The following is a 27,635-nucleotide window of genomic DNA, read 5'->3' as shown; positions in this document are numbered from 1 at the left end:
GTGTTTGGAGGATGATATATAGAGGCGATACTGAGGTCTTTTCCTCGAATAGTCATCTGACATGCGACAGATTCGGTGCCTGACATCGGAGCAAAATGGACCCTGTAGAAGGAGTGCTGGTTTTTGATCCCTTAAAGCACCCCTCCATATCCATTTGCCCGATCGCAGCGAATGATGTTAAAATCGGGAAAATAAAGGCTTACATCTGGTGTTAACTATGTTTCACATAAAGCAAAAACGTCGCATTGTAATTTGTTAACAAAAAATTTAAAAATATCTTATTTTGGAAGAATACTTCGACAGTTCCACTCGCTTTCAAATCCGTTTATATATGAAATCTGTATGCCTGCCGTATCCTAACGGAACAATCAAAATTTGATTTAATCTGTACTTTCGCCAATAGGTTCACCATAAACATGTTCGTCTAGGTTTGGAAGATGATATTATCATTTCCATATAATTGTGAACGCATTTAACTTCATGCAGAAGTAATACACGCATCTCATTAATTATACTTAAGGTCACTCCTGACGGAATCTAAGTTTAAAAGTGCTCGCGTTTTCGGGGGCACACCACGGAAGCAACGCACAACTGTCATTTTTATTATTTCAGGCATGCTGCGACGCAGCAAAGCTAAATTAACAAAAATGACAGTTGTGCGCCGCCTCTGAATCGAGTGGTGTGCCCCCGAAAACGCGAGCACTTTAGAACTTGGATTCCGTCAGGAGTGACCTTAACGAAGGCTTGGTTAAGTGATTCCTTCAAAGACGTAGAAAAATATCGTTTTCTGAATTGATTCGACAGCAACTCTACAGATAAACGAACATAGCATTCGAGATCATTTCATCGTTTACTGATCTATCGATCGACTAAATTAATCATTAGTTTACCAAGTGATCATCCATGGCACACGAATAAATTTATTCGAGTAAATCGTTCGCTCACTACCGCCATCTGGTTGAGTGAATTTCATCTGTAACTGTTCCATGTGTTAGGACTGCTTCTCTATGGTACCTCAAAACAGCTTGTTGTACAAGAAAGGCAAAAGTACATTATCGCAGACAGCAAAACATTGCTTGGTCTTAGTAGAGAGCATCCGAATTTATTGGCCGTGACCTCTCAACCATCATTGTTAAAGATGGAAATCCACTTAAGAAGTGCCATTAAGATTATTCATGTTTCATTGCTTTTTTCTGATGTCTGTGTGGGTGTTGTTCACTATACCGCATCAGACCATAAATGAAGAGCAAACAATGTACACCGGGTAGGCTACATTTGCGTTTTTCCAATCACTGCACAGCAACATAGCTTTGCAATATCCACGCGAAAGACTAATTGAATAATTCGACAACCACCTCGGTTTGCATGCAATGATTCACATCGGCCAACATAATTTCGTCAACATTGGCGGTCGATTATCGCCGATGATGCGGTCACTGCTTCGGGCGTCGCACAACTGACCGTGGTGGGTATCATTTGCGTGTTTTTTTCGCTGCTGATGATGGCTGGATCAGCCGAGCGCGGCAAACGGCTGTTGGTTGTGGCGCACTTTCTAGGGGCTGCCATGCGCCGCGTTGGATTCATTGCAGTTCAGACCGTTGGTAGACACGATCGCGAGAGGTGTGACCATCCACGATAAGGAACGTTGGTCAATTGTTAGAGGGACGATAGTTAGAAAAAAAATCCGACCACTTAGCAGAGACAGATCGTCCGGTAGATAAGAGGCTTGTCAAATGGAGAAGAGCTTGTAAAATAATTGACCTGGAAAGGAATTTTGGCTCGTGCTGTTCAAGAGAGAAAGCGTACGAAAGTGATACCCGAGACGAACGGGATTTTAGTGAGTAGTTCTGAAACGTGCAATCTCATCACTTGACCACTTAGGTTGGATTTGCCTAAACTCGGCTGACAGTGAGTGTGCAGTGATTGTGGTGCCGTGGGAGATCTTAGTTTTAAAAATTAGTTTACCGCAACTGGTTGAAGTTCAGCATCGTCCGAAAAATCGAAGTAATGAATCGTTTACTTGTGATTCTGGTGGTGATTTGTGATCTGAGAAGTTACGTGAATGCATTCATCAATGCTTCAATGGTTTTACCAGCGCTTCAGATGGTTTTCGGTTTACCAGGATTGTTGGAGATGAACTATGGCAACCCGACATTGAAATCGTCCTATGATTATGTGATTGTCGGGGCTGGCCCTGCGGGTTGTGTACTCGCCAATCGCCTTTCGGAAGATACGCGAAGGACAGTGCTTCTTTTGGAAATCGGGAAAGGCGAAATACCGATGTTTTCTGACCCTCCGTTGCTAGGTCCTTTGCTTGCTTCGACTAACTACAATTTTGGATACCAGACTGAAGTGCAAAAGTACGGTTGCCAGGGATTACGCAACAAGAGATGCAGTTGGGCTCACGGGCGAGGCGTTGGGGGATCTTCGATAATAAATAATGTGATCTACACGCGAGGCAGCAAACGAGACTACGACAGTTGGGCGGAGGCTGGTAATCCGGGCTGGAGTTGGAATGACATGTTGCCTTACTTCAAGAAATTAGAGAAATCAAACATTCACGATTTCGACGGAAATGGATTCCACGGTAAAACAGGAAGGCTATCGGTGGAGGACTGCCCATTCCGGTGAGTTGTTGTTAAAGAGGGCGACATTTCCATCCTAATCGTTTCGATAAGTGTGAGCTATTATGCCTTTGCGGCATGGTATACAAACATTTCATAGTAGCTAATTAATATTTAGACGCTGTCCTACATCGCATTGTTGATATATGGTGAGGATTAGTGGATGGAAGGCAGGATGGTGATAGCATCTCGATGAGACGGGTTCGTCGCAGAGAATGCATGCGTAGACTTGCCATTTTGGGCATGTAAACTGCTTTTGCCGTTTTTGTTGTTTATATTCGTTCGTCATATGATTTGCATTTCTGCATCGTACTTAATATCGTGAATTTGAATGGAGATTGTACAAAACAGATTTTTATCTACGCACATTTCAGTTTCTTTTCTTAATTTTCTAGCACAGAAAATTATAAAAATGAGTTAGATTTGATAATACAAATGGCTGGAAATTATACAAACTAATAATTGAAAAATAGTTCATTGATTATTTAATTTTATAAATTACCATTCAATAGGACAGTTATTTTTTTTGTATCACCTCCCTCTTTTATAGGTAAAGTAAATTGGTTTGCTGAGGAATTACATCTAGTTATGCTAAATATTACTGATTACTGATTGCATGAAATGGCGAATGACATTCCAGAAAAAAATGCATATTCAATTTAATAAAAGAAACAGAAAGTGTCGATGCTTTAATATTACGGGTACAATGAATATATTATGCTCATAGATATGTCATTTTGGCTAGGAGATTAAGTCATCAGGTCTAGAAAACAAGTTTGTGCGAGTGTTTTGGTTGCAAAGGTTTTTGAATTTTTAACTTGAAGAAATAAAGGAAATTAACCGATGTGTAAAATAATAAAATATCAATGAAATTTGCTTGATTTTACACGATCGTGCAATTTTGAATTTCTTCAGATTAAAAATTACAGCATGTAAATATAAAAAAAACTCACTGGCTAAGTATGTAATGTTATGTATTAATACTATTTGTTACGTGAATTTTCAGACAGTGCAATGCACAGTCGATATCTTATATGCCAATGCTAAAGAGTATCTTAGATAGCATCAATTTTGCACATTACGTAGACATTTCCTTAATTTGTAATATGCGATGCCATAATAAGAAAATTTTCTCCAAAATTTGCATGTACTATTAAATAGTTCCTATATTCCTATAACATAAAATGGTAATGGAACGTTTGATAGTGTCGTGAATAACAGTAAAATAATTAAAATGGAAGCCTTTAAACGACCATGATGTGTTGCATGCGAACCCAAGTCCCCAAAGCTGTGTCTAATTCAAATTGATGTACTCATACAAAAGATTGACCTAAACGGTAAAAATGGAAAGGCATATCTATAAATATCTAGATGCTTCTTTTTCGAGTATGCTGCAGATTGAATCCCAGTCCGCTGAATGAAACAAGTTTTACGTTTTCATCTACCGTTTTAGACCCTATAGCAATAGGCCATTTTTAAAGGGTTACATGAGTGGATCATTGGGCTTTTCATCGATCATTGCCTTTTGTTGCATCAGATGCTTTGAAAAGAGTTTCTGACAAAAGGGTCCTATGCTGAGAACAGTTGTCAATTTTATCTACTTATTCGTTTATTTCGTAATCGTAACGTCGTAGCTCACGTGTCCTAAGGCATGATTGAGCTCAACTCGTTTGTTCATTGACCGATTTCCTATCAAGTTGTATTTTGAAGAAATTTATTTTTTTCTTTTAAATAGGGGAACGGTTCGGCACTTCATCCCCTAGCTCCTATTTCCATCCCATCAAAAACAAAGCAATGAAAAGGAATTTGGTTAGTTTCTTATTTTTGTGATTTTTTCACCAGTGAGCACGCTTGTTACTTCGACGCTGTGTTTCCATGGTCTAAACTAATTTTAATTGCTAATGACCTATTACATGCATTTATCTCTTAGACCAAGTGTTTCGGTTCTAATTTACACTATCATCTTTACTTGCTATGATCTATTTTTAGTTATTATTAATTCAATTCAATTGCCTTTGGCAGTTGAGATTTTTCCTCTGGTTGAATTGAATCATGTAGGAATTACAATACTTTCCACTTACTGAACTTGACCTAATTACAAACAAGTATACGAGAAACCCCTTTCATAGTGTCAATTTGTCTGCTAGAAGGTTTGCAATAAGAAGCTCTCGGCTTATGTGGGAAAATTATAAGCTGTGTTTTGGAAGCATTCGGTGAAATTTTACATTTTGGCAAGTAAGTGGAAAAAATATCCAAACTGGCCCGTGTCATCTGCCAAAAGAATATTTTTGTCACCGTGGTGGTAAATCAGGTAAGTTAGAAGAAAAAATCTTTTTTAATATGGGCTCCAGTATGCTGCCTTGGGTAACACCGGCTCTTACAAGTAATCTATCAGGTTTCGAATTTAGATTGTTTATCTGCAGTGAGCGATCTGATAAATATTTTTGGATCAGTTTACAACCAAACCTTCATGCCAAACACTGTCAAATGCTTTCTCTATATCAAGAAGAGCTACTCCAGTTGAATATCCTTTAGATTTTCTGAGTCGAATTAAATTCGCAACTCTTAATAGCTGATGAGTGGTTGAATGCGCCTGGTGAAAACCAAATTGCTCATCAGCAAAAATAGAATTGTCACCAATGTAAACCATCATTCTATTCAAAATAATCTTTTCAAACAGTTTGCTTACTGAAGATAACCAGAAGCCTCAGCTGCGGATTTTTGACCGGCTTCAACATTGACACAACTTTGGCATTTTTTCTTTTACCTGGGAGGTTGCCAATGAAAACATTTGTTAAATAAATTAACCAAGAAGTATTAAGAGCTCTCAGGAAGATTTTTAATAGTATGTAGAAAATACCATCATCACCCGGGTCTTTCATATTTAAAATGTTTGCCTTTCTCGTACACTAAGTACAAGTTAAGGCTATATATTTTTGGTAATAGACTTCACTTCATCCAAATTAGTTACCAAAGAAGAGTCAACACATTCTCTTCATTGATAATGTCTTCGAAGTGAGGCCTAAACTTAAGTTATGGGTACTCTCGAACTGCTGAGCAAGTTTTGGAGCCTTAACGCCATTTGTTAATAAAAATGTCTTCCCTCTTTAAGCGCTGGAATGGCTTCTCAAGGACTTTAAAAATTTTAGGTAATTTCCAAAAGGGTTTCGATCTGGGATCCAAAATTGATACATTGTTCTCAAAGTTGGTATTTCTCAGAAAAGCGAAACGTTCCTTAATTTAATTTTGCAAATCTCGCCAAATAACTTTCAAAGTAGGATCGCGAGTTCTTTAGTATTGCCTCTGCCTCACATTTTTGAGACGGAAAAGTAGCTGAAGATCATCGTCAACAATAAATGAGTTGAATTTAATTTCACATTTGGGAATTACAATGCCTCTGGTTAAGGCAATTAAATTTTGTCAAAGATACGAGAGCATTGTCAATATCACTTTTGGTATCCGTAAATATATTAACATCCAAATTCCTTTATTAAGAAAGTTATTTTGAGCTTTTTAGTGAAATGTCTTCACTTGTCATAAGACGAGTTTGTACAATCCCATTTAATTCCACCACGTAATTGTACCTTGACAGATACGTATTTCGACCTCAACAGTAAGGTCGTCCTCAGTGTCTCGTACGAGTCAAGTCAAGTACGAGACACTGAGGACGACCTTACTGTTGAGGTCGAAATACGTATCTGTCAAGGTACAATTACGTGGTGGAATTAAATGGGATTGTACAAACTCGTCTTAGGACAAGGGATCCAAATTTCTATTGATATACGTTTTATATAAATTCAAATTTCAAAGGTGGAAGAAATTGATAACTTTCGTTACGAACAACTTACAGAAGAGATCGAGATTTATCCAAAAGAAAATTTTCCAAGAAGTTCAGTGAATGCTTTTTCATGGACGTGGAGCACTTCTATATGTAGTTATTGAGCTTGTTTTGTCCCAATATCACGAGTTTTCGTATTTTTTTTGTCTTTTTCCTTTTAAGACATTGTTCTAAAACTGTGTATTATATGTGAATTTTTCATGTATTCTGTAAAAATTAATAATATTTACAAATAATTGTTGATATTATTGTCCCATAGTGTTGAACACATATTGATAGATATTTCCCGAAAAAAAACTAATAAAATAAATCGTTTCGCAAATGTTTTACTTTGCTAGTTATTGAGTTAAAAACGATTTTTCAAAACTTTTAAGTAGCACCGATGCCAAGCATTTCAAAACCATATCCGAGAGCACAGCTAGACAAGAATGATCATATTACAGGTAAACTTCGATATAACGTACATATCCACTTCAAAGTTGTACGTTATATCGAATTGTACCGTATATCGAAGCATGAATAATCATTCTTATTTTATACTACTTAAACGTTGTACTATTATGTACTTTATGGGTGAATATTTATTTTTTTATATAAGGCTCAGCTAGCAGTGTGAAACAGCTTTTCTTGTGAACAATTCCTACAAACTAGATCGTTACTAAGAAAAATGACCCGAAGAATTGAATTCCTCATTTCTTCTTCTTCAATGGCTCTACATTCCAACTGGAACTTGGCCACCTTTTCAATTCTATTAGCATTTCCTCAGTTATATATTGAAAGCTTTTCTATGCCCGCCATTGCACGAGTATGTATCTTGTGTGGCAAGTACAATGGATACACTATGACCAGGGAGTCGAGAATGTTTCCCATCCGAAAACATCCGTTATATCGTTTGCATGAATATTTATTTATTGAGTACATATCCGCGATCTTAAGCAGATTTCTAGGGCACGATAGGGCGTGTAATTCATCAAATTTATTTTTTTCTCTTAAAAATTTAATCTCAACATTATTCTGACAAATAAATCAGATATCCCGCCAATTTTGATCAATCTTGGCGAAATTTACGAAGTCATTTCTAGAGAAGTTTCTGGAGAAATGTATGATTTTTTTATAGGCAACTCCTTTTATATTTTCTTTCTTTAGTAAAACCATACAAAATATTTGAATTCTATTCGATATTTTGTTGGAAGTATTCTTCCAGAATTTTCAATACATCGTTGAAGGCATTTCCAATAGAACGTTTGAAGAAATTTTTGATGGAATTTTCAACGAACTAGTCAAAGATTTCTGAAAGTGATTTCCCAAGAAATTCCGAATGGTATTTCCAAATTATTTCCCAAAGGATTTTAAAAAAATAAAAATTAATTAAAAAAATTAATATTCCAGAGGAATTTCCAAAGAAATTTCAGAAAGAGTTGCTGAAAACTGAGGAATGTCCAAGTCAATTCCTTAATGGATTTCCTATAGGAAGTTCTGAAAGATTTGCTGGATGATATTCTAAAGGAATTTCTGGAGGATTTTTAAGGAGCTCCTGATTTTTTTTATCTTAATTTTGAAATTAATTTCAAGACTAACAGGAATAATAAAAAAATCTAAAGTATCTTCCGAAGAAATTCCTACGTGAATTTTCAATACATAAAAAAAATCTATAGCAATTTGTAAAGGAATTGCCGAATGAATCCCCTAAGGCTGTAATTCTCAAACTGGGATACATGTATCCCTGGGGGTACCTCGGACAAAAATGCGTAGTGGCGGATGTATTACAATTTCAATAAAACTTCATGAAAATCATTTAGCTCTTTTTTAGTGGAATGTTTTTACTGTCATAAGACGAGTTTAGTACAATTCCATTTAATTCCAATAAAGTAATACGAAGTGGTGGAATTAAATCGAATTGTGCTAAACTTGTTTTATGACAATAAAAACTTATTGATAAAGTTTTGATATTTGTTTAACTTTTGATTCTAGAACTTTGTGTTGTACATAATATGCATGGCGATCAGTCAGGCGATAGTTAATTTTGCCTACCACAACCAGCACAGTGTTTGAAGGACTATAGGCCAAAATGGAAAAAGAACAACACAACGAAGCTACAAAATTTGAAAATCTTTAATGTAATCTATTTGATCGAGAAAAGAAAATGTATAAGCATCCGAACCAAAATCTAGAATCTGAACGTTAAGAAGCCCCCATTTAAATGGCTTAAAAGGTTCGAAAGCCTCCTTCCAAGAGGCTCGAAAGCATCCTTTCAAGACGCTCGAAAGCCTCCTTTCAAGAGCCTTAGAGACCTCCTTTCAAGAGTATCAGAAGCCTTTTTTCAAACTCAGAAAGCCTTCTTTCAAGATTCTCAGAAGCCTCTTTCAAGTGGCTCGGAAGCCTCCTTTCAAGAGCCTTAGAGAGCTCCTTTCAAAGGGTTCGGACGCATGGAAGCATCATGTCAAGAGACTCGTAAGCCTCCTTCAAAGATTCTCAGAAGCCTTCCTTTCAAGAGGGTCGAAGACCTCCTTTCAAGAGGCTCGGAAGCGTCTTTTCAGGAGGCTTGGAAGATTGATGTATAAACTCAATTTGAATTGGAAAATTTCATGGAACAATTTCAAAAAACTTTTTTCGATAGAAACCATGTGAATGATGGAGAGCCATTTATCACTCTAGTTCTCAGGTCCGTCTTTCATATATCTTATTAGCTACGCTTATTTTCATTAGGACGATAAAAATAGGGGGCACCTCAAGTCTAAAAGTTCAAAGGAGTACCTCTCAAAAAATAGGATGAGAAACACTGCTCTAAGGAATTTTCGAAGGAATATCCGAAAGAATCACCAAAATATTTTCCGTATGTAGTTCTAAAGGTGTTTCAAAAGGTATTTTCAGAGAAATTTTTAAAGAAATTTGTAAATGTTTTGCTAGATGAATGATTCAAAGAATTTACGAAATTTTTTTTGAAATTTACGAGGAAGTTTTGAATCCCGAAAGAACTCCTGAGATAGATTCTGAAGTAAGGACTGTTCAGTTTATTGAGAGGACACTTTTACATAACGATATTATGCAGATAGATTGGTCAATTTCGATGGAGTTTGCTTTATCGTATATTATAATACACTGTGAATCAACTGTACTTTTTGAAAAGAGATAAAACAATCCAACAAAATGGCGCCAATTGTCAAAGCTTCTCGAATTTCGCGTAAACATAAGCTTCTCAACAGAATTTTTTATAAGCAAAATTGACAGTTTGTAAGAAAATTGTAAATCGGCATGTCAACAAAATCATCAAGAAGATCGGAAAGAAACACAGTGTCAATGATTTGTCGATATCTAGAAACAGTAGAGCCTGTGGTAACCAAAAAACGGGATAAAAACGGTTGAAGCTGTTGAAAATCCAACAAATTTAGATTGTTATGAATATCCCAAATTTCTGAGTTAGAATTGTTTCGTTAATAATTGGATTTCATTTCTAGAAGGCCAAACAATATATTCAACGAAAAGCAAACAGATTTCGAAAAAGATTGATGGTTTAAAAGCATCGACAATACTAGGTGTCCTCTTTATAAACTGAACAGTCCTTAATTCTTAAAATTCATTCTTTCAATTTTCGAAGGAACATCCGGATGAATTTAAACAGGATTTTTAGATTTACTTCCGAAGTTATTTCCGGAGGATTTGTCAAAGAAATCCCTTGAGAAATTTCTGAAGGAAATCTTGAAGTAAGGCCCAAAGAAGTACTTGGAAAAATCTGAGAATGTCGGAAATTTCTTCAGGAGTTCCTTTTAAAAATCCTTCAGGAGTACAGAAATTCCCCATGAGTTTCTTGGATTTTTTTCCCGGATGTCTTAGGATGCTTTTGAAAGAAATAAAAAAGAAGATGTGTAAGTATTGACCTAATATGCTATTGAAATTCCGAAGGAATTCCTGGAAATTTTTTTGAAGGAATTACGGAATTCTTTCAGGAGGATGTTTTGAAGAAATCCTTACGGGAAATTTTGAAGTTATCTTTAAAAGATTTTTGGAAGAATTTTAGAATAAATTACTAGTGAATTTATCGAAAAAACAACTACCTGGGGCTATTTTCGAATGAAATCTAAGAGAAATTCCAGATGGAACAATTCCAGAAGGAATTCTCAAAGGAGCTCCTGAAGGAATCTAGGTATTTCTTTAGAAATTATATTTGGTAATTCTTCCTAAAATCCCCCACAAATTACTTTGCGAATTCGCTTCGAAAATTTCTTTAGTTTTTTTTTTCAATTCCTTCATGAATTTTACAATTGGCTCGGAAATACTTCCTGGAACTCATTAGAATTTCCTACACGAATTCCTCCACAAAATTCGCCAGAAAATCTTTTGGGAGCTGGTCTAGAAAATTCCCCTATGATTGATTAAAAAATAATCTATGGTACACATTTCAAGCTCGAATCTACAATACCAATACTCGACATTGGCTGACTTAGACCGGGAAGCAACCCGACATCAGTTCTGACTTTGACAGAACTTTTGCCCAATATCAACTAGACATTTGTCCATATAATATGCTTAAAACATCATTATTATCAATATTATCCAATACTTCGGGAGAGTTCTGAGGATCATGTGAACTGAAAAAACAGTTGATAAAATTAGACTCCATAAGATGATGTTATCCCCACCTGAATGATCATAACAATTTCGTAAATTATTTCGGAATAACTACCCAAATTAAAATTATTGTCCGAAGAATACAATATATCTGGGAAAATGTACGCTATATCGAGTGACTTTATATCGAGTGTACGTTGTATCATGGGTACGTTATATCGAAGATGTGATCATAGATAGGAGGTGATACTTTTTTCCTACATTTTTTCCCAAACTCCCCTATGTAGTAATGTAACTCAATGATTCTGAGCAAAAAAATGATGTAGTAATAATAATTTAATTGATATTTGTTAATGATATCATTAAAATAACTAATATTCTTATATTTCATTAAAAATTTTGAATTATGGAGGATATTGAGGTCATACAAGCCTAAAAGGTCATTAAATGTAATTTTTTTAAAACAAAATAGGATAACTTTTTTCACAGACGACTCACATAATAGATTAAGGGCGTATTCGAAAGGGAGTTTCCAAGAAATTCAGTGTAGGATGTTTTATAGACGTGGGACGCTTCTGTATGTAGTTATTGAGATCGCTTTGCATATTTTTTTTCATATTTTTCGTTCTTTTATCTTTCAAATATTGTACTAAAGTTGTGTTCTCTTCGTTATAGATCCATAGAAAAGCACTATACATATTTTGTTGGTAAGAGTTGGAAATTTAAGGGATTTTGGGTTCAAATGAGTATCAAAGTGCACTTTATATGAATTTTTTTATGTATTCTGTAAACATTAATAATATCCAAGTAGCCATTTGCACTATATTTCGCTAAATCGCAATTTAGGGCCAATATTCGAATATTTTAAAACTTATAATCATTCAAGTAGCACTATTTGCCCGATTAGGCGAAATATACGGCTAACTGGTTACTTGGATATTTACAGATAATATTGGTCGGAATACGTATCTGTCAAAGGTACAATAAGGAATTGAATGGGATAGTATAAACTCGGCTTATGACAAATACACTCCACTGAAAGCTCAAAATATTTCTCTTATTATTGTTTGAATTTTTATTTACCAGAATTAGGGTATGATGTCCAATAGTGGAACTCTCAACAATAGTGAGCCCTCCAGCCATATTTGCATTATTACAGCATAATAAAAACATTTTTCTATAACATTCCATCGAGAAAACCTACCTTACATTCTAATGATTCGATTGATTGCATGCATTGAAAATGATATGGAACGTAAAGATAGATGATTTTCTACAATTTTGTAAAAAAAACACGAGAGTGTCCATTATAGGAATATTTTAGGGGGTCCATAATAGAGAAGAAGAACATCCCAAAACGGAACATGAAAATAAAATTAAGTGTCAAGCTCGAGCTCGGTGGTCTTGTGGCTACCGCTTCTGCCTTATAAGCAGGAGGTCGTGGGTTCAATTCCAGGCTCGTCCCTTTCCTACTTTGTATTTCTATCTTAGTTCTTTCTGTGTTTCACGTTATACCAAAATGTTTTCTACTGTTATAACCTTCCACACAATCCCAAAACCTCCCGTGGCACCTATAAGAGGTCGTAGAGTTTTCTGCATCTTTCTTAAGTAGGTGTCCAACAAACCATCCATCCCGTTCCTCAGCATTCGCAAGGACGTGGCCAGGACAGATCTCGGCTATTGGAGAGTGCATTGCTTCCATCTAAGAGTTAGTGATTAGTCCCAAATCAGTATCTGTGGTACGGATGAAAGTGATGCTACTCTCATACAATAGTCTTGGCTTGTACCACTTACGAATTTGTGCGAACTGCTAAATGCTAATGCTAATGCTAATGAAAATAAAATTAAGTGTCGACTATAAGGAAGCAATTTCCTATTATGGACACCCAGATGGTCTACTATAGGAAAAATTCAGTCAGACTTTGAAATGTTAATTACAACGAATAACGTTGTGTATTTGAATTTACGTATGTAATGTGAAAGGGGAGATGCAGTACTTGATATTAGGTATCACGCGATTTCAATATGTTGAAATTTTCAATTCCTTTTGGCACTATTGGGTATTTTACCCTACGTGCAAGAACACCGGAAGCTAACAATATATGCAGAAAATTAAATACTTTTTTTTTAAGTGTCACAAAACCTTGGACCCCTTGAATTGTTCATGAGTTTTGAGATTTTGAGTTTTTCTCAACACTGAAATATGAAGCCAAATGTATTACGCGTTGCAGAAGATATACTTCGTACACATATGGAGCGATAGTTCACATGCCCCCTCCAGAAATTGCAGAATAGACACATTTCCTCATTCAGAACGGTATTCGCTAATTTCTATTTCATATAATGATCCACATGACTTCTATGACAATTTGTGCAAAATGTAAAATTCAAACACTATGGATCTTTCAGATTTTCTAAGGCAAGTTACATTTTTTGCATTCGTACACTACGATACTTTTTATGTCCAAAGAAGTCGAAAAAAATTCCAATCTGAAAATGTTCTAAACCGGACTGGGAATCGAACCTAGCCACCTTCAGTATGGTTTTGCTTTGAAGCCGGGCAGCTTACCACACGGCTAAGGAAGACTACCCCCTTTAATAGTGTTTAAATAATCTCAACTTAAGCTTGGGAACACTGTAAACAGCTGCTTCGCTGAGTTTTATAAATCCAATTTCCAATTGTTTTGAAGTTGTTTACTTTATAAGATATATCAGTGTCAATAAATCAAAGCAGATACATCTATGTATGTACATATGATAATCTTCCTCTAACTGAATATATTCAAACAGGCTGGCCAAATATACTTTGTCACCATGTCGGAACAACACTACTCGACGTTAGGTTTACAGCCAATTGATTGTTTCTTAAAACGAATGTTTTCCATCATCATTGAAGTACTATTTAATGATAAGAAAAGAAATAAAATATCAATCCACCTAGCGTTGATGTCACCTTTCTCACTCCATTAAGAAAGTAAAGCAAGTGTGCTATCACTTGTTGCGAATAATTTGTTTTTTGCACACGGACATACAAACAAACAAAATCCTGCAAACACAATAACATCACTTGACAATCATTTTTCCGAACTTCTACCAAAAATTTGTTTTTCGAAGCACGCAGCATTTCAGTGCAGCTACGTATAAAAATAAAATCGTTTGCTATTTCCCATCCATTATTTCTATGAGGCTCTTTCAAGCGCTTGCGATTTCCTCTGCTAATTTTGATTCATAAGGCAAGAATTTAAGCGCTGTAGGCAATCTTCAAAAACGTTAGGATAAGTGATGAATTTTAAAACGGGTACAATAAGCCCTCCTCCGGGGCCCTCCTTAGCCGTGCGGTAAGATGCGCGACTACAAAGCAAGACCATGCTGAGGGTGGCTGGGTTCGATTCCCGGTGCCGGTCTAGGCAATTTTCGGATTGGAAATTGTCTCGACTTCCCTGGGCATAAAAGTTTCATCGTGTTAGCCTCATGATATACGAATGCAGAAATGGTAACTTGGCTTAGAAACCTCGCAGTTAATAACTGTGGAAGTGTTTAATGAACACTAAACCGCGAGGCGGCTCTGTCCCAGTGGGGGATGTAATGCCAATGAAGAAGAAGAAGACAATAAGCAAAACCGTCACAGAAACTAGCCAGATAATTCCTAAATGAATTTGATAGGTTGAAAAAGGTTTTTGACTTTTTAGTATGTGATGGAATTTGAAACGCAATAAAAAGCATTTACCCTGTGCCGCTCAAAGAACACACTTCCAATCGTAGTATCGGGTGGAACTCTGAAAAATACCTGAGGCGATGCCCTCTACCGAGGCTGGCACTTATGAAACACATCAAGACCCGACGCGACGACGACGTTGGTAGCCGTTGGTAGAAGACCCGATATAATCAGCAAAGATTCACGCGACAAACGATGGATCACAATTGTAAGTCTGGAGGGTGAAACAACAAGGGTTTCGCATTGCGTACCGTTTTGACTCAAATTCCGAACATGGCTCATATTCCGAACCCTCGCTTTTAGACAGCCATTTTGGCTTTATTCGTGTATTTTTTCATAGGAGTTTGAATTCGTTTGTAATCTTGATCCTCAATACAGAAAACCAATGAACGTTTTAGTTTTAGGGCGCTAAAACGGTAATGTTCGGAATATGAGTCATTTTCGGGATTTGAGTCAACTGGTAGTAGCCAGTTAATGTATGCATGTGCGAGCTGAGGATTAATGACCGCTTCTTCAACAACATCAACCACTTGCACTTCCTGCAGGAAGGGGGAGGGCTGACGTTAATATGGGCTGCAATTGCATTTTCATAAGTTGAATTGAATCTGTCGTTTTTTAGTATTTCATTGCTAACATTCTTTATAGACATCGTTCAACATCATACAGTGTATGCTACTATAGTCTTACAAGATCGCTTTTTAAAAAGAAGGACATATGGGAAACGGGATCTGTAAAATCCGCCGCAGTTCTGAAGAAATACTGTACAATTTGAATTAATAAACGAGCTCTCCTGTTTTCTATTACCTGAACCAAATTACAATACCCCGAGCAACACACTTGTCTTAGAAAAGTGTCAGTGACTTATGTGCATTGATCTTTTATAGTCAACAATTTTTTTTAAATTTAAGGTCAACTTTCCCAATTAACTCATATTTTCTTACGTCCATAACTATTTTTGAAAATCAAAACATCAGACACATTCTTCAGGCTGGTTTACTTGTGCAGTATTTTTTTAGTTTTCGAGTTTTAAAATATTTTGAGGCTTAAAAAAATATGGGACCGTAGGAAAGTTGATCCTATTGATTGAGGCAATAAAACGAGATAAAATTTTTGACGGGAAAGGTCCAATGAGTCACATTACGCCATTGATACTTGTTTGGACACGACACCACGTGGTTGTAAGAACGGTGTCTTTAAGAACGTGCATTTAACGTTTTATCTAGCGCAATCCCTTGTCGAGAGCATCCGTGATGGAAAATTTTATCGATCTCCTCGAAGACAATACAAAACCGATAAGATGCTGAAATTCTTTATTATTTAATGCCAATTTGAGATAGCCTTTATTATCATTTATTAACACATTGCCAGTCTTTGGAATTCTAGCCGTTTTTTGCCTCGACGCCGCCTTCGCGTGGAACCCTCTGTAGATGTTATCTTCCATAGCACAGTGTTTTATTTCGTCATTTTCACGATCGAAATACAAAAACTCGAAAAGTGTTGATTGTTGATTGATATAGGGTTAGTCCACAGAAGTTTCAAGATATTTAGGACTGCATTTTTTGACAAAAACAGTTTGATGATAATCACCCTAAAAGTGAGTTTAAAAAAATATTTTTCCATCTGAATGAGATAGGTACGTAGTGTCTTCCGCAAAGTTGTAGCAAAGGTTAATACGATCAACTTTGCTGAGCATGCCGAGCCTCTATCTCTTATATATAACAAACTTAAGATGTTTTATGTGAAAACTCCTTTAAAACTTTAGCGAGTTCTAATGATTTTTTACATTTTTCGTCTCTTCTACAAAGTTGTCAAACTAGCAAAAATACATGTTCATGGTCATGACCTTTAAACCAAAAGCCATCTAACCGAATCCCATTAAGCAGAATTGAACGTTTATCCGAAACTGTTCAGGTCAATTTGACCAAAAAAGTAGTTTGACCAAAAACGACATACAACCGAACTGGTAATTTGGCCGAAAATAATCGTTTAACCGAAAAGATAATTTGACCGAAAATGCCGTTTGGTAGGAATGGTAATTTGGCCCGAAAATGACCTTTCTGAAAAACAACCCTTCTTGTCGAACGGGATTTTCAGTCAAAGGACCTATTCGGCTGATCGTATTTTTGACAAAATGATCAATTTAACCGAACGACACTTTTCAAAGGAGGTTGCAGAAAATACATTTATTGGCTCAAATTTCTTCAAAATTACATTTTTTTACCAAACGGCATTTTTGGTCAAATGATGTATATTTGGTCAAACGACTTTTTCATCCGAACGGCCTATTCAGCCAAATGGCCTGTTAGGGTTAACAAATTTTTACAAGTCCGGCGAAATTTTCCGTTTGGATGTACATTGTTTTCGGCCAAACTACATTTTCGGTCAAATCAGTTTTGACCTGATAAGAGTTTCCATGAAATGTTTAGTTTTGATAAATGGTACCAAGCTAGATGTCTCTTGGCCTAAAGGCAAGTATCGACTTAAAAATAGAGAGGCCACGGAATTTTGTTCAATGGTCAATTGACAAAAAGACCATTTCGCCAAATAAGTGGCAATTTCTGACCATATTATCAGCTCAGTACGAGGTTACGTCATTGAAATTTGGTCCGAAGGGTTGGACCAAACGACATTTTCGGCCAAATGGCTCATTCTGTCAAAAAACTATTTCTGCTAAATGGAATTTTTGTCCAACGATCATTTCGACCAGACAACCTGTTAGGCCAAACGGCTTTTTCGGCGAAATTACCAGTTCGGCCGTCTGTCGCTTTCGGTCAATGGAACTTACCAAGAATTTTTATCCGAAAATAGAAAGAATTTTCTGAAGAAAACCAAAAAAATCCTCAAAAATTCCGAGAATTTTTTCGATGTTTTAAAGTTGACTATGCCAAACTAGCCGTTTAGTGATGAACTTCTCCCTGCGAAAAAATAACTCTAATGAAGAATAAACAAACTAACAGTCTTAATCATTCTAGATTGGGGAATCCAACGTTAAAGCATCTCTTTTACCAGTCTGTGTGAATTTCAAAGAATACCGTGCGGGACCGAAATCCGTACAGCACCGAAATCCGTCCACCTCATGAGATATCAATGAATTAAAGGGGGTTAAAGGTTATTAATGTAGAAATAATTTACCTTATCTTGTTCAGATTCTTGACAGTAAGCTTTTGGGGCATAGAAATGTAAAGAATGATTTGAAATTAAAACAACAAAAATCAAAAACAAATTGCCACCCACCAAAAAATGGAGTTTTTGCCGCTATTTTGTTTTCGGGTAGAGCATAATTGCATCAAAAGTAACTGTAGTTTAATTGCTAATTGCGAATCATAACATAAAGATAATCGGAATACAAATCGAATAGATCGCTTCTCAAGGTGCGTATCGAACTATTTACAGTGGTAGTTTAGTCAATCAGACTGCTTCAATTTAAATATTTAGGTAAAAATAGCTATACGGATTTTGATCCTTTGATTCTAAATCCGTCCACGGTGGACGGATTTCGAGTCAGGAGTAGTTGATTTTATTCAACATTTTATCATGTTTTTCGTAGTTTTTAATGAGTAAATGTGAAACACTTCAAAACTAGAATCATTTATAATCCTGTGTCAATGCCAAACGTTTTATTTATGTACGTTCAATTCCTATTTTCTAATGACTTTTTCATATACTAAGGCACTTAAGTGTACGGATTTTGATGCCCCACGATACTCAACAGAAGCTCAATAGGAACTTTCCGTAGATATTCCGAATATTTTTCTGTAGAAATTTGTAACAACTTCTCGTGAAAACTCTGAAGTGATTCTCATGGAAACAATTTTCCTTGGTAAATCCAAAGAGCTTCTCTTCTTAATTCCAAAGAGTTTTCGAAACTTGAAAGCAGTTCCTGTGGAAAATCTGAAAGTAATTTGCAAATGAATATTCTGGAAAAAATTGAAGAATTTCTTGGGGAAGTTCATCAAATTTTTTAGGCGAAATTCAAAAGATTCTCCCGTTATTGTCTTGAAAATATCCAAAACTAGCGAAAGAAATCCAGCTTTGCCCGGGTGTTGCAAATGTCACAATGAACTATTTGCAGCACCGCACTCTAGATCAATTTCCGTTCCAATGATATTTTTAAATACATTTCCCCGTTAAATTCATCAACATTTTGCATATACAAACCTTGCGGATCCCAAAACGAATCGATTAGGGGAAAAATGTTGCAAATCAGTCAACCCGTTCGCGAGTTAAATCGTCAGGAAGGAACTCTCAACTCATTTTTATTATGTAGATCTTAGGTAATGTTTTCAATTTTCATTCAAGTTCATTATTTTTAGCGAAAATTGTCCATTGTTAACGAAATATAAACCGAACTTAAACCACCGAGTGACACTGCCTTTCTCGATGTTTAGTCAAGATACCAATCCCCAACCTTATATGGTATTATATGGATTGATGTACCATTTTCTTCATAACATTTGAACGCAACAGCCGATTGTTATCAAATTCCATATTGATCAACTACCCAGCCAACACACAATCGCTCATACTTGCGAATAAGTGTACAAGGTGGAGGTTGCAAAATGTACGTCGATGGCCTCCACTTTGTACACTTATTCGATATGATACACGATCTTGTACTTGCTGGGTAGAATTTGTTTCCTGCCAAATGCAACTTGTTGCAAGAAAATCGGTTAAGAATTACTTATATGAAATATTGGCTAATAATTGTCTTTAGTTTTTGAGTGCACACTAGAGTGATTCAAAATTTGACTTTTTTGCCCCCCCCGATGCTTAACACGTACGTCCCCAACCACCATTTTACGACAAAACTCAAAATTCAAAACCACGCAGCTCAGCCAATTTCTAACGGATTTTCGAGCAATCTTCTGGAATCGATCACAAAATTCCTATAGTTTTAGGAACCGAGGTCAATTTTTGTGCAATGGCCATGGTTCCGGATATATTCCGGGAAGTACTGGGGTTACCTCCCTCCCGGAAAAAATGGTCACTGGCAGATCGGCTTCGAAATCCATCGTGCGACATGTCAAACTTCATGATTTTGCAAAACAAGTACACTGGAGTACATTTCGGCGATTTTCGATCGAAATGGCCACCCTTCGGGTACTTCCAGGGCCTGGTTCCCTTGGAGTGGGTGGCCAATTCGATCGAAAATCGCCGAAATGTACTCCAGTGTACTTGTTTTGCAAAATCATGAAGTTTGACATGTCGCAAGATGGATTCCAAGATTGATCGAAAATTGGCCACTTCCCCAAGGGAACCAGGCCCTGGAAGTACCTGGAGGGTGGCCAATTCGATCTAAAATCGCCGAAATTTACTCCGTTGTACTTGTTTTGCGAAATCATAAAGTTTGACATGTCGCAAGATGGGTTCCAAGATTGAACGAAAATTGGCCACTTCCCCAAGGGAACCAGGTCCTGGAAGTACCCGGAGGGTAGCCAATTCGATCGAAAATCGCCGAAATGTACTCCAGTGTACTTGTTTTGCAAAATCATGAAGTTTGACATGTCGCAAGATGGGTTCCAAGATTGATCGAAAATTGGCCACTTCCCTAAGGGAACCAGGCCCTGGAAGTACCCGGAGGGTGGTCAATTCGATCTAAAATCGCCGAAATTGACTCCATTGTACTTGTTTTGCAAAATCATGAAGTTTGACATGTCGCAAGATGGGCTCCAAGATTGAACGAAAATTGGCCACTTCCCCTGGAAGTACCTGGAGGGTGGCCAATTCGATCTAAAATCGCCGAAATATACTTCATTGTACCTCTTCCAGAGGAAATTCTTCCGAAATTCCAGAGGAAATTCTTCCGAATTTCCAGAGAAAATTCTTCCGAATTTCCAGAGGAATCTCATGGAAAATGCGGTTCTCAACCTTTTTCTTGAGAGGTACCCCATCGAACTTTTGTATGATTTGAGGTACCCCCTCTCGAAAGTAGGCTTCCAATCCTCTTGAAAACATAATTCCGAGCCCTTTTGAAGGGAAGCTCCTTTAACCTTTTGAGTCCATTTAAAGTAGGCTTCCGCGCCTCTTTATTAGAGGCTTCGGAGACCCTTGTAGAGAGGCTTCCGAGCCTCTTCAAGGCGGTTATCGAGCCACTTAAAAGGAAGCTTTCATCTTGAAAGAACGCTTCTGAGCCTTTTGATAAGATGCTTCCAAGCCTATTGAAAGAAGAATTCTGAGCTTCTTGAAGCGAGGCTTCCGAGCCTCTTGAAAGGAGGCTTCCGAACCACTTGAAAGTAGACTTCCGAGCCTCTTGAAAGCAGGCTTACGAGCCTCTTGAAAGAAGGCAACCTAACCACTTGAAAGGAGGCTTCCGAACCTCTTGAAAAGAGGCTTCCGAGCCTCTCGAAAGGAGCCTTCCGATCCTCTTGGAAAAAGGCTTCAGAGCCTCTAGAAAGGAGGCTTTTGAGCTTTTTGAAAGGAGGCTTTTGAACCTCTTGAAAGAAGGCTTCCGAGCCGCTTGAAAGAAGGCTTCCGAGCATCCTGAAAAGAGGTTTTTGAGTCTCTAGAAAGGAGGCTTCTGAGCCTCTTGAAAGAAGACAGCCTAACCACTTGAAAGGAGGCTTCCGAGCCTCTAGAAAGAAAGGCTTTTGAGCTTCTTGAAAGGAGACTTCTGAGCCTCTTGAAAGAAGGCTTCCGAGCCTCTTGAAATGAGACTTCCGAGCCTCTTGAAAGGATCTTTCCAAGCCTCCTGAAAGGAGGCTGTTGAGCCTCTTGAAAAGAGGCTTTGGAGCCTCTAGAAAGGCTCTTGAAAGAAGGCTTCCGAGCCTCTTGAGAGGAGGCTTCCGAGCCTCTTGAAAGGAGGCTTCCGAGCCTCTTGAAAGGAGGCTTCCGAGCCTCTTGAAGGGACGCCTGAGGCCTCTTGAAAGGAGGCCTGAGCCTCTTGAAAGTAGGCTTCCGAGCCTCTTGAAAGGATGCTTCTGAGCGCCTCTTGAAAGGAGGCTTCTGAGGCCTCTTGAAAGGAGGCTTCCGAGGCCTCTTGAAAGGAGGCTTCTGAGCCTCTTGAAGGAGGCCTGAGCCTCTTGAAAGGAGGCTTCTGAGCCTCTTGAAAGGAGGCCTGAGCCTCTTGAAAGGAGGTTTCTGAGCCTCTTGAAGGAGGCTTCTGAGCCTCTTGAAAGGAGGCTTCTGAGCCTCTTGAAAGGAGGCTTCTGAGCCTCTTGAAAGGAGGCTTCTGAGCCTCTTGAAAGGAGGCCTGAGCCTCTTGAAAGGAGGCTTCTGAGCCTCTTGAAAGGAGGCTTCTGAGCCTCTTGAAAGGAGGCTGGAGCCTCTTGAAAGGAGGCTTCTGAGCCTCTTGAGAGGAGGCTACAGCCTCTTGAGAGGAGGCTTCTGAGGCCTCTTGAAAGGAGGCCTGAGCCTCTTGAAAGGAGGCTTCTGAGCCTCTTGAAAGGAGGCCTGAGTCTCTTGAAAGGAGGCTTCCTGAGCCTCTTGAAAGGAGGCTTCCTGAGCCTCTTGAAAGGAGACTTTCGAGCCTCTTGAAAGGAGGCTTCTGAGCCTCTTGAAAGGAGACTCGAGCCTCTTGAAAGGAGGCTTCTGAGCCTCTTGAAAGGAGGCCTGAGCCTCTTGAAAGGAGGCTTCTGAGCCTCTTGAAAGGAGGCTTCTGAGCCTCTTGAAAGGAGGCTCTGAGCCTCTTGAAAGGAGGCTCTGAGCCTCTTGAAAGGAGGCTTCTGAACCTCTTGAAAGGAGGCTTCTGAACCTCTTGAAAGGAGGCTTCCTGAGCCTCTTGAAAGGAGACTTTCGAGCCTCTTGAAAGGAGGCTTCTGAGCGTCTTGAAAGGAGACTTTGAGGCCTCTTGAAAGGAGGCTTCTGAGCCTCTTGAAAGGAGGCTTGAGCCTCTTGAAAGGAGGCCTGAGCCTCTTGAAAGGAGGCTTCTGAGCCTCTTGAAAGGAGGCTTCTGAGCCTCTTGAAAGGAGGCTTCTGAGCCTCTTGAAAGGAGGCTTGAGCCTCTTGAAAGGAGGCTGCAGAACCACTTGAAAGTAGACTTGAGGCCTCTTGAGAGGAGGCTTCTGAGCCTCTTGAAGGAGGCTTCTGAGCCTCTTGAAAGGAGGCTCTGAGCTCTTGAAAGGAGGCTTCTGAGGCCTCTTGAAGGAGGCTTCTGAGCTCTTGAAAGGAGGCTTCTGAGCCTCTTGAAAGGAGGCTGAGCCTCTTGAAAGGAGGCTGAGCCTCTTGAAAGGAGGCTTCTGAGCCTCTTGAAAGGAGGCCTGAGCCTCTTGAAAGGAGGCTTCTGAGCCTCTTGAAAGGAGGCTTCTGAGCTCTTGAAAGGAGGCTTCCTGAGCCTCTTGAAAGGAGGCTTCTGAGCCTCTTGAAAGCAGGCTTCTGAGCCTTTGAGAGGAGGCTTCTGAGCCTCTTGAAAGGAGGCTTCTGAGCCTCTTGAAAGGAGGCTTGAGGCCTCTTGAAAAGAGGCTTCTGAGCCTCTTGAAAGGAGGCTTGAGCCTCTTGAAAGGAGGCTTCTGAGCCTCTTGAAAGGAGGCTTCTGAGCCTCTTGAAGGAGGCTTCTGAGCCTCTTGAAAGGAGGCTTGAGCCTCTTGAAAGGAGGCTTCTGAGCCTCTTGAAAGGAGGCTTCTGAGCCTCTTGAAAGGAGGCTTGAGCCTCTTGAAAGGAGGCTCTGAGCCTCTTGAAAGGAGGCTTCTGAGCCTCTTGAAAGGAGGCCTGAGCCTCTTGAAAGGAGGCTTCTGAGCCTCTTGAAAGGAGGCTTCTGAGCCTCTTGAAAGGAGGCTTCTGAGCCTCTTGAAAGGAGGCTTCTGAGCCTCTTGAAAGGAGGCTTCTGAGCCTCTTGAAAGGAGGCTGGAGCCTCTTGAAAGGAGGCTTCTGAGCCTCTTGAAAGGAGGCTTCTGAGCCTCTTGAAGGAGGCTTCTGAGCCTCTCGAAAGTAGGCTTCTGAGCCTCTTGAAAGGAGGCTTGAGCCTCTTGAAAGGAGGCTTCTGAGCCTCTTGAAAGGAGGCTTCTGAGCCTCTTGAAAGGAGGCTTCTGAGCCTCTTGAAAGGAGGCCTGAGCCTCTTGAAAGGAGGCTTCTGAGCCTCTTGAAAGGTGGCTTCTGAGCCTCTTGAAAGGAGGCTTCTGAGCCTCTTGAAAGGAGGCTTCTGAGCCTCTTGAAAGGAGGCCTGAGGCCTCTTGAAAGGAGGCTTCTGAGCCTCTTGAAAGGAGGCTTCTGAGCCTCTTGAAAGGAGGCTTCTGAGCCTCTTGAAAGGAGGCTTCTGAGCCTCTTGAAAGGAGGCTTCCGAGCCTCTTGAAAGGAGGCTTCCGAGCCTCTTGAAAGGAGGCTTCCGAGCCTCTTGAAAGGAGGCTTCCGAGCCTCTTGAAAGGAGGCTTCCGAGCCTCTTGAAAGGAGGCTTCCGAGCCTCTTGAAAGGAGGCTTCCGAACCTCCTCAAAGAAGGCAGCCTAACCACTTGAAAGGAGGCTTCCGAGCCTCTTGAAAGGAAGCCTTCGAGCTGCTTGGAAGAAGGCTTCCGAGAGGCGTAAAAGGATGCTTTGAATCCTCTTGCAACGAAGCAAACGAGTTTTAGTGAAAATATACGAGAAAGGCAAACAATCATTTTGTTCATTCGACGTTTGGTTCGTTTGATCTTTTGTTCCACAGCCCTTCATACATTGTGAAGGTTGTGTCACATGGGATTTATTGATCGCATTACATAGTATGTACAAAATAAATTTTTGAAATAGAAAATACACAATTATCAAAACTTTATCAATGAATTTTGATTGAAATTGTAATATGTCCGCCATTACGTATTTTTGTCCGAGGTACCCCCTAGGGCCAGCGAAGGTACCCCCAGGGGTACATGTACCCCAGGTTGGGAACCGCTGTTATAGAAGATGACCCATTCAGCCGAACGAAATTTTCGACCGAATGTCCATTTCGGCCAAATGGCCCTTTTGACCAAACGACTATTTCGGCCGAAGGACATATTCACGATTTTTTCAGCCAAAGGAACTGTTCGACCAAATGACATTCTTGGCCAAATAACTTTAGGCTAGATATCCTAGCAAAGTTTGAAAACATAATGAGAGCATATAGAAAACATATTTTGATTTTGACATTAAATTGATTCATAATTTGTTTGCAGATATGTTTATGATGATTTACATGATTGATTACATATTTTGATCTCATTTTGCTGTAGATTTTTAAAATGAATGATATGACATCAAATCAAATCAAAGATATGACATCAAAATAAGAAGAAGAAGAAGAAGAAGTGGAAAAATATCCAAACTTTTTTGCAATCTACTACAAATGGCACGAAGGCTTTGTACTTTGGCCCGTGTCATCTGCAAACAAAGACTTTTTGTATCCTGACATGGTATGGTAAGGTAAGGCAAGTCAGAAGCAAAAATGTTATACAATATTGTCACCAGTATGCTGCCTTAGGGGACACCAGCTCTTACAGGTAATCTATCAGATTCAGAATTCTGATAGTCTTCCCCTTCCTCTTGTTTTTATTAATGCTAATTGCTGAGGGTGGAGATGTGACCTTCTAAAAGAAGAACGGTGTCCTTGTAGGATTACCACCGATTGTCGGAATTTTACTTCCGCAAATGGGCTCAACGTAAAACGAAGGCACGGGTCCAAGCAAAGATCGTAACGGGAACTGTAGGTACAAATAGCGCTGAGAAACACTGTTGAAATTTAAATAGCTCCGGGTAGTACCGGTAGTAAAACTTCCTTCAGCAAAGATAAAAACAACCGCACAGCGCAAGAGTATAATGCGGTCACAGCAACGTATATTGATGTTTTGCCTTTCTCGTATACAAATTAGGTATACGTAAAGACTCTATATTCGCTCAAAACCAAACTTTTTATAGAAGGCCCGACAACCCATAGTGTTATATACCAATCAACTCAGCTCGACGAATTGAGGTGATGTCTGTATGTGTGTGTCCTATTGAAAATTGGCCAGATCGAACTAAAGGCTCGAAAGTTATATCTGGGATTTTAGTTTAGTAAGTGCGTCTGATTCCCCACCTGTCTATTTCAATCAGCTGTTGTGAATCCTCTCAAAACTTCACCTTACGTCGTATCATCTACCGGCACCGCGATGTACCAACCTTGTATGGTTTGAACACCATTTCCTTTATAACATTTGAACGCAATGACCGATCGTCATCAACTTTAGTAGTCATCAATTAAAACTGACCCCCGTCGACTGCAACTTGTTGCGAGAAGATCGGTTAAGGATTATTATATATGAAAAATTGTCTATCATTTTTCTCTCTGTGCGCACATATATACACATACATACACACGGACAGACAGACTTGAGCTCAGTTTGTCGAGCCAAGTTGGTTGGTATGTAACACTATGGGTCTTCGAGCCTTCTATAAAAAGTTCATTTTCGTAGTAAAATGATAGTCTTTCGGTACAACTTTGTTGTACGCGAGAGACAAATACTATTTTTTTCGAATAGTCACTTGCGTATCATATAATGTAGTAATGTTTGTACTTATTTCCAGGTCCGAAATAGCTGATGCTGTTGTAAAAGGTGCCCAACAGGCAGGCTACCGATATTTGGACTACAACGCTGGGGATTTGATCGGTGTGTCTTATCTGCAAGCCCACACGCGGAAGGGACATCGTGCCACAGGTGGTAACTCTTACCTGAAGGACGTTGTCAATCGGCCAAATCTTCATATCCTGACCCGGGCGTGGGCCACCAAAGTACTGATTGATTCCCGTAAGTGTGTGCATGTAAAAGGTTGAAATGGATCAATTTGCCGATACCTTGTTATTTTTCCAGGAACCAAACAGGCCACAGGCGTTCAGTTTGTTCATGACAAGCGCAGCTACACAGCTTTTGCTTCAAGGGAGGTCATCCTGTCGGCTGGTGCGTTTGAAAGTGCAAAGTTGTTGATGCTTTCAGGCGTGGGCCCCTCGAAGCATTTGCAGAAGCATGGTATCAAGGTGATACAAAACTTACCGGTGGGAAAACAAGTGACCGAACATGGTGGCGTTTTTGGGCCAGTATTTGTAGTTCATAACGATCCAGATGGACTTCACAGTTTGGAGCAGTTGGCAACAATTGGTGAAGTTACGAAATTTTCGACTGGAAAGGGACCTATGACATCGAATTCGGTGGAAACTTTGATGTACGTAAAGTCCCCAGTAGCGGAGGATCCTGATCCCGAGCTACCAGATGTAGAGATTATGCAAGCTTTTGTATCATTCGGTTTCGACTCATCTCCATCTACGAAGTTTGCATATCAGTTGAATGATGAAGTGGATGATGCATATTTTCGACCGCTGAATAATATGAGAGCTTTTATGTACTTACCCATGCTGCTAAAGGCTCGTGCCAGAGGAAAAGTTCAGTTGAAGTCAACGAACCCGTTCCACCACCCCGAGTTTAAATATCAGTATTTCGAGGACGATCGAGATGTGGAAGCGTTAGTGTACGGAATTTTGCATGCAATAAACGTGACATCACAGCCGGCATTCAAACACTTGGGAGTGGAACTGTACGCGAACAAAGTTCCAGGGTGTGAAAACTTCAAATTCAACACGTTGGATTACTGGCGGTGTCATGTACGAACCTTGACCGCCACCTTCCAGCACCAGGTAATTCGCATAATGGAAGGTGAGAATTTGATCGTTGCAATATGGTTTTTCACTTTCAGGTGGCTACGTGTAAAATGGGCCCAGCTAGTGATCCAGAAGCAGTGGTGGATCCTCGCCTGAGAGTGCACGGTATCAAAAAGCTCCGGGTGGCTGACGTTGGAATTATTCCCGATTCCCCTACTGGCCACACCAGTGCGCATAGCTTCGTGATAGGTGAGAAAGCAGCCGATATGATTAAGGAGGATAACGGGGACTATGGGCATAAGTCGTTATAGGCTTAGAGCCATGAGTAGCATACAGTATCCTAGAGGCCATTGAAGACAGTAAACGTAATTATCAAAAGAA

The 27,635-nt window shown here is 39.2% G+C and overlaps 1 protein-coding gene across 1 annotated transcript; it reads left to right on the top strand.

Moving 5' to 3' along the window:
• The first annotated feature begins 1,584 nt into the window (after nucleotides 1–1,584).
• On the top strand, nucleotides 1,585–27,635 carry LOC134224194 (glucose dehydrogenase [FAD, quinone]-like). Its single transcript, XM_062703482.1, has 4 exons — nucleotides 1,585–2,627; nucleotides 26,189–26,409; nucleotides 26,473–27,290; nucleotides 27,350–27,635. Exons 1-4 carry the CDS (start codon nucleotides 2,008–2,010, stop codon nucleotides 27,563–27,565), a joined length of 1,875 nt encoding a protein of 624 aa, XP_062559466.1. The 5' UTR covers nucleotides 1,585–2,007; the 3' UTR covers nucleotides 27,566–27,635.

The sequence above is a fragment of the Armigeres subalbatus genome, chromosome 3 (genome assembly GCF_024139115.2).
Source record: "Armigeres subalbatus isolate Guangzhou_Male chromosome 3, GZ_Asu_2, whole genome shotgun sequence".
NCBI lineage: Eukaryota > Metazoa > Arthropoda > Insecta > Diptera > Culicidae > Armigeres > Armigeres subalbatus.
This window is presented reverse-complemented; position numbering and strand designations above follow the sequence as displayed.

Excerpts from the sequence above, each read along its gene's own strand:
- LOC134224194 (XM_062703482.1), top strand. The coding sequence starts at position 2,008 with ATGAATCGTTTACTTGTGATTCTGGTGGTGATTTGTGATCTGAGAAGT. Across the intron at positions 2,628-26,188 it reads GTGGAGGACTGCCCATTCCG|GTCCGAAATAGCTGATGCTG; the intron begins GTGAGTTGTTGT and ends ACTTATTTCCAG. Across the intron at positions 27,291-27,349 it reads CCGCCACCTTCCAGCACCAG|GTGGCTACGTGTAAAATGGG; the intron begins GTAATTCGCATA and ends TTTCACTTTCAG.